At 32.8% G+C, this 7,829-nt stretch overlaps 1 protein-coding gene across 1 annotated transcript; it reads left to right on the forward strand.

Moving 5' to 3' along the window:
- Positions 1 to 2,895: 2,895 nt before the first annotated feature.
- On the forward strand, positions 2,896 to 7,829 carry LOC128965853 (protein cramped-like). Its single transcript, XM_054312634.1, has 8 exons — positions 2,896 to 3,178; positions 3,432 to 3,817; positions 3,910 to 4,079; positions 4,143 to 4,296; positions 4,420 to 4,540; positions 4,631 to 4,716; positions 4,789 to 7,577; positions 7,664 to 7,829. The coding sequence occupies exons 1-8, from the start codon at positions 3,126 to 3,128 to the stop codon at positions 7,772 to 7,774; spliced, it is 3,870 nt and encodes a 1,289-aa protein (XP_054168609.1). The 5' UTR covers positions 2,896 to 3,125; the 3' UTR covers positions 7,775 to 7,829.

The raw sequence follows: 7,829 nt of genomic DNA on the forward strand, positions 1-7,829 counted from the left end.
ACAAAAATTTTTGGCTATTATAACAGTTATCTTTATTATTAGTAGTAGTAATCATAATAATGTTGTATTTGATGATCGTTGATGAAAATACACTTTTACTAATAAGACACAAAAATAAGTTATTATTATTTTTTTTTGGTTATTTTATGGTATTAAATAAATCACTGTTTATCCATTGTGTATTGTACGTTATTTTTATATATTTTAAAATTAAATTTAAATAACTATTTATATATTTATTAATAAATTAAAAAATAGTGTATATATATTAACGCATACATAATGCTAAATAATTGTAGTAATAAATGTGAATAAAATTTTAATCTAGTCAATATTTATTTGCAATTATCACAAATAATATATTTTTATTTACACAACAATTACTACTATTATAAAATTATTATTATTATTATTAACGCTATATTTTCTTTATGATACTTTATAAAATTATTCAACTTTTTATTAAATAAATTTAAACAAATAACAATAGATAAAATAAATGTAAATTATTAAAATTTAGCCATTGTTTATATTATTAATTTATTACAGATTCACAATATACTTTTAAAAATAAAAATAATATTTTACTATATTTTAATTTGTTTCTTTTAACATTAAAATATTTTTAATAGCTATTTTTTACTTTAATAGTTATAATTATCAATTTAGTAGAGTTAATAATCTGAATTATATGAATAATATTATAGATTCTGTTAATTTGCCCTGGCTAAATATAATATAATAAAATTAGAAATATAATTATATTTTTACTAAATTTATTATTATTATCATAAAAATATCTAATTTCTTTACTAGAAAAACATTCAATTTGGTTAATAATAATAATATATCAGAAAATGATCTAGATGCAAAATATTTTTTTTTTACATATCGATACTATATTTATGTAACTAATGTTAGTGTTATTAACCAAACCTTTTTTATTTTGGTGGACAAACCAAACAACCCACAAAATTTTCTATACAGTATATCTACTTTATATAATGATTTATTTACACTACAAACATAATTTAATTTCGTATCGCAAAAATATTGATATCATTAACTTTGAACTTTAATAACTTTTTTATTTTTTAACTTAAATAAACAAATTTGATATCAAATGAAAGAACACTTTTCAAAGTTTATAAGTCAATAAATAAAATTGCATTAATTATCATATTATCTATAAAAAAGCATAAGAAGTAAGAAATGGTAAAAAAAGTTATGTACAAAAAGTATTTTCGTGAAATCAAAACTTTAAATATTATTAACAAAATAAAGCTATTAATTTAGTAAAAACAATATTAATATCGAGTATTGCCTCCGTTGGCATCAATCACAGCCTGCAATCTTCTTGGAACACTTTGGATCAGCTTTTCTGTGACTTCTTCAGGTATATTTTTCCAGACATTAAATAACGACTCTTTAAACGCAGAAAAACTTTTTCTTTCGCTCTTTGGCACACGTCTGTCCAATTCATCCCATAGATGTTCAATAATATTGAGGTCAGGGCTCTGTGGCGGCCACTCAAGTGTCTCAATTTGATTGTCAGACAACCATTTCTTTGCCAATTTTGATGTGTGCTTTGGGTCGTTGTCCGCTTGAAATAAAAAATCATCGCTTATTTGTAGATCTCTGGCACTCTGAAGCAAATGTGGGGTCAAAATATCGTTAACGTAAATGTAGCGGTCCATAGTTGATGGAATTTCGACCAAATGGCCAACTCCCTGGCCTGTCATACACCCCCATACCATAACTGATTTCGAGTGCTTCACAGTTGGACATATATTATCAGGATTAATGCTTTCGCCTCTCTTTTTAAACACTCGTTGGCGACGTTTAGTACTAATAATCTCAAATTTTGACTCATCTGACCACAAGACCTTCCTCCAGTATGACATAGGCATCCGGATGTACTTTCGTGCAAAGTCTAATCGTTTTCTCTGATTTGTTAGGCTTATCATTGGACGTCTTCGCGCAATACCACTGTAATAACCCATTTCTTGAATCCGGTGTCTAATAGTGTTTCTGTGACACAAAATGTTTCTGGCGGCCAACTCTTCCTTAATCTCATCGGTGGTCAACTTCTTATTTTTTGCCACAATTCGACTCAATATCCTGTCCTGTTTAGCACTGGTACATCTTTTTCGACCACTTCTTGCGAGATTTCTAACTGTCCCGTACTTTTCGACTTTCTTTACAATTGATCGGACAGTATTATCAGTTGTTGTAAACAGTTCCGCTATTTTTGCGTATGACTTTCCGGTGCTGACTCTCATATCATACATTTGTTGGCGAATTGCATCTGAAAATTCTTGTATTTTAACCATTTTTATGATAATCACTGCATTTACTGTTTATTTACGTGTATTCAAATTAATAACAATGCATTGGAATCAATTGGTCCCAACAATGTGTCTGAAATCACGCGCGTTTTAAAAACACGAAAATAATTTTTGTACCTAAATTATTAACACCTATAACTTTACCTTGATATATTTTGTTATTTAAACCATTGTTTTGACCATCTAGTATATCAATTTAATTGTGATTTATTACTCTATTATTTGATATCAAATTTGTTTATTTAAGTTAAAAAATAAAAAAGTTATTAAAGTTTAAAGTTAATGATATCAATATTTTTACGATACGAAATTAGATTATGTTTTTAGTGTAGAGAAAAAACCAGTTATTTAGTAAATTATAGCCACAACCAAAAAAATAATATTATATTTTAGTCTTTTTTTTTTGTTGAAAGTTTTTTGAGTGCCAACACTACTACACAGTATAGTATACCTCTGATAGCTCTCTCTTGTAGCTGACTATCGAAAAACTAATTGACTGACTGTTTACTACTAAATATATATAATATATATATTTATAGTCAGTGTATATCTCGACTCTCTATCGAGTATTTTCTGTCCAAAAAATACTGAACACTTGTATCAGTCAAACACTACAGAAAATACAAACACAAACTGTTGTTGTGTTTTGACTGAACAGAGAGTGTATTGAAAGCGAAAAATATTATATTATATGAAAACATTGAGTGAATGAATGAATGTATGCAATGATTACATGAAATTTATGGACAATGTTTACAACAATTATTGGCAAATAAAATGCCAAAAAGGAAACGATCGGAAAGTGTTGGCCAGTGGACAGTCAACGGCGGGTATGTATGCTATACATACAGGACATCGGATCCGATGTCTTGTGCTAAGAGAAAAACTTTTTTGTTTGGTTTTATTTTATTTGGTTTATGTTATAAATATGTTTTTATTTTGACGCCATTTTTCGCATTAACTTTTCTCTGACTCGTCTAATGATAACCAAAATTAAAATAAAAACTTGTGTCCACCTATTTATCGGTAATGACCAGCACTTTGTTAATAATAACAATGTTTTTTTACTGTCTATTTCGATAGTACGGACAGTGACGGCGATGTTGTCGATGGCAGTCACGGACGAGACATTGAAACAACAAAAGGCGATAATAACAACATTACGATTGCTTTGAAACTGAAACCAATTGATAGTAACAACACAACCGTCGGTGATATTATTGCCGAAACAGAGCCCATGACCAGTGCTGCAGAGTTGATGCCGAAAAATGTGGGAACAACACCGCGAAGTGGATCGACGGTTGTCAACAGTTTATATACTAATGGACTTTCGTTATCACCTAATTTGGATGAAAACATCTCTCAGTCGTTATCGCGGCGAAAGTCTAATCGTATATCAAAACCAATTCAACGATCAATGGAGTTGTCGTCGACAACAACCAGTCCTAACAGTTCAACAAAGAAAATCGGTAACCAATTGAACGAGTCTTATAGTCTCAAATCACATAAGTTTTATGCGATAATGTTATTAATTTTATTGTTTGTTTTTTTAACGAATCAGCCAAACAACATATGACACAAAACTCGGTAAACAATTGTGAGTCTAATGACCGATCGGTTGTCAAGAAATCGGAGGACAACGCAAATCACACGAAAGGTTCGAAAGGCGGCCGAAAGTTGCAGATGTGGACCAATGATGACACCAAATGGTTCTTCGAAGCCATCGCTGAAGTAATCATTAGATTTTTCAGCTATAATTTATAATAATTAATTGATTTATATATATATATAAAGCACGGAAAAGATTTTCCAAGAATACAGTCATATATGGCTCAGAGATGCGAGAAAAAAGGTATACCAACGGATCAGATCAAGAACTATGAACAGGTCCGACATTATTACTATCGGATGTGGCATAAGATCGCCAACTCGTTGCTAACAAACGAAGGTCTGAATAAATGTTGTTTTTGTTATTATTATTTGTGACACTTATTGTCTCTACTAAAGAGCGAAAGTTATAAGAATTTATTATATATTTAAACAAAAATCTTTTTGTTATCCATTTTTCCAGTGGTAGACAAAAACATTCAAGAAATTTATGGACTCATCAATTATGGCGAGATATGGAAAAAATTTGGCACAAAATATGATAATAAACTGACTCTCAATTTGCAACAATTGGTTAACTTTGGGTAAAATTTGTTTTTTCTTTAATTCAATGTTTTGTGTTATTTATGGCTAATATTTTTAATAATTGATTGGTTTTTTTATTAACATTAAAGTCACACAACATTCAAAGTAAAGGGAAAGAACTTACGCGTTAAGACTCCCATTTGTAACGCATTGAAGAAGATTCACAAAATAAATGGTAAATTAAGCGTTGATTACCTATAATGTAATAATTAAATTATATTTATATATATTATATTTATTAATTTAGTTGCAAATAACACGAAAACAAATGACAGTCCGAGCCTATCGAGTCTACCAAAAGAAGTGACCATTGAATTACATCCGGTGGACAACGAATCGTGGCTTAGAGTTCATTCATTATCGCAGAATCCAAGAGTCAGAACGAAAATGTCTTTACAAAAGCGTTTGTATACTTTAGTTGATTATCTCGAACGACGATGGAGTCAATCCCGTATTAAAGACTCGGAGTGTCGAACCATTTGCGGGACACCACTTGACCAGAATTTACCCGTAGTAGAGAAGTGGGCGCTCAGAGTGAGGCCCCATTCAAGTCATCACTTGAATAGTGTATCACTTAGTAAATCATACTTTAACTCTCAAATGGACTTAAGTTTAACCGCATATTTGAAAACATTATACAATCATGAGATGAATACAAAGTCAAAGAGATCCAAATCTTCGAACAAAACGAAAGACAGTAATAGAGAGCTAAAGTCACCAAATTGTGAACAGACTGGAGATCAACAAAGAGATAATAATAATGAAGACAAAAGTGACGATAAAACGGATGATAAGATGAGCGAAGACAAGAAGAGCGAAGATAAAAGTTGTGTCGACAATAGTAAAAGCGCACAAACAGTGTCGCCAACAATAAAGTCTACCGACAGTGAGGTCAAGTCTGATGAAGACGAGCCGATTGCTGAAGCGGAACGATCTCTTACATTGCTTCGAATGTTAGAGAAAATGAATGCAATAAGCGATGAGATTCATGCCATTGATGAAGACGACGACAAAGAGGATGACGATCAAAACAAAGAGGAAGAAGATAGAGATTTTCCGTCGCCTGAGGCCAATGTTCTCTGTTTACCGGAACCACCGGCTAATGCAACACTTGCTCAATGGCTGAGTAGTGGTTACGGTGAAGATAACGATGAAAATGATGAGAATGAAGAGACAGATGGTTGTAACGATAATCTAAAGAAAGCTTCGGTAACAACAGAGACAACAATTGAGAATCAAATGTCTCTATTGAGTGCTGATAGAGCCCGAAAAGGCTGGTCAGTCAGCGAAACCGGTGCCATGACTATAGGCGAACTTTATCTACTTTTTCGATGTCCTAAAACTATTCATTTAGAATATTGTTGGGAATCGATTGTATCCGTAAATTGTGATATAGCACATCCCGGTGAAGACACTACTACTGCCAACACGACAACAAATGAAGACTCTATTGTTACGTCCAGTGATGACATTAAAACAAATGTTGATTCAAACAAAACTGAATCATCAAATAAGTCAAATACAACAACAGATTTGTTGTACAAATTATTACTGGCGGCCAATGTATCGCTCAGTCGTCTGAAGCGTCCGTCAAACGGTTCAACTTCTCAGACACAGAAGAAAAAGCGTATTAAACCGACACAACTGTTGCCTGCATTGCTATCATCCGCGCCATTGGTTTTAAAACCGGCCGATAATTCATCACAGATATTGTCAAATGTGATACAAAATACCATTTTCAACGATAACAGCAACAGTAATGAGGCTAACAATAAACAACAAAATTCATTAACAAATCTAAACGACAGTAAAATTGTATCGATTCTTCAGGACAACAATTTTCCAATGCCTACCACTCCTGCACCCAAAGCGGTCAATAAAACAAAAGGACGTAACGTTTGCGACGCATCCATACAGGAAGCGCTCAAACAATTGCAGTCTCATAAATACACGCGACGCCATCGGCGGGCACTTTCTAAACCAGTGTTTAACGGACAGATAAAGCCTTTACTACCGCGCGGTAGTTCATCGGCAATGACAATAGCGACAACTACTGCCACTGTTACGCAAAATCAACCGATCTATGTCTTGCCATCGCATTCATTGACATTAAACGCATTGAGCTCTGCTGTTACATCTCAGTCATCATCGCAATCATTGCCCGTAATAGGAGTAACATCTCTGACCACAAGTTCGACATTACGACAGTCATTGGAAGCTCGGAATCCAGTGACTGTCGACACATATAATGTTTTCTTACCGCAAAAGTCTCCGTTAGACGATTCCAACCACAACAACAACATTAGTAACAATAGTAATATACCTCTCATTAATCTCGATGTCATCCAATCGGTGTCTGTGCCTATAATAAGCTCTTCGTCCACAAACAATACGACAGCATCTAATTTAGGACAACAAACACTTAATGCAAACTCATTTTCAATTGTTGACCACAAAAGTATTACCCTTTCGTCCGGCAAAACAAATCATGTAAACAATTTAGACTTACCAACGATTTCGTTGGGATCAGATGTCAGCCAAGTATTAAACAAATCGATAAAAAATGAAAATCAAACTATCAGTTCAAGTGATGAATCGTCAGAAAAATTACCGTTAATATCGACGGCGCCAACCATTAGTTCATTACTGGAAATCTCATTACCTGAACCTCCATTTAGCAACAATTCGTGTTCCAGTTTTACCGATGGCTATACCATTGATAAGAGACCGTTCGAGAGATTAACACTGACTACCGATGACATAGTAGCCGCTATTGACCACCAATCAAATCATAACAATAGTATTCATAAGTCATGCACAAATATGACTGATCCAACACTGGCCACATCTGTGTCATCGTCGTCATCATTGGCCAGTCCTCCCATCGAACGAAACAAACTCAATACATCACCGGTAGTCGACACTCATTGGCTCAATGGTGACAGCAATGAACTATCTTTGGGAACATTACTCAACACTTGTGAATCTCCCGTCAAAACAATGACCATCAGAGACAATAGTTCACTAACTAATGATGTAATTGACTAATGATTTTTTTATTACAGTTTTTTATTTGCTATAATTTTAATAAAATTGTTTTATTTTTTTTGTATATAAAATAGGTATCTATTTCTGGTATGAGTTGTTTGGTGACCGACAATAGCGTAGACATGATTGCAAAGTTTGCCGATTTGGCCGCACATATAGGCGACAGTAACTCCAAGTCTACTTAATTCATAATATACAATATGATAATCCATTTAACTATTCATAGCCTTAAAAAAATAT

The sequence above is a fragment of the Oppia nitens genome, unplaced genomic scaffold (genome assembly GCF_028296485.1).
Source record: "Oppia nitens isolate AA-2021 unplaced genomic scaffold, nextdenovo-longstitch-racon4-pilon3 scaffold10_pilon_pilon_pilon, whole genome shotgun sequence".
Lineage (NCBI taxonomy): Eukaryota > Metazoa > Arthropoda > Arachnida > Sarcoptiformes > Oppiidae > Oppia > Oppia nitens.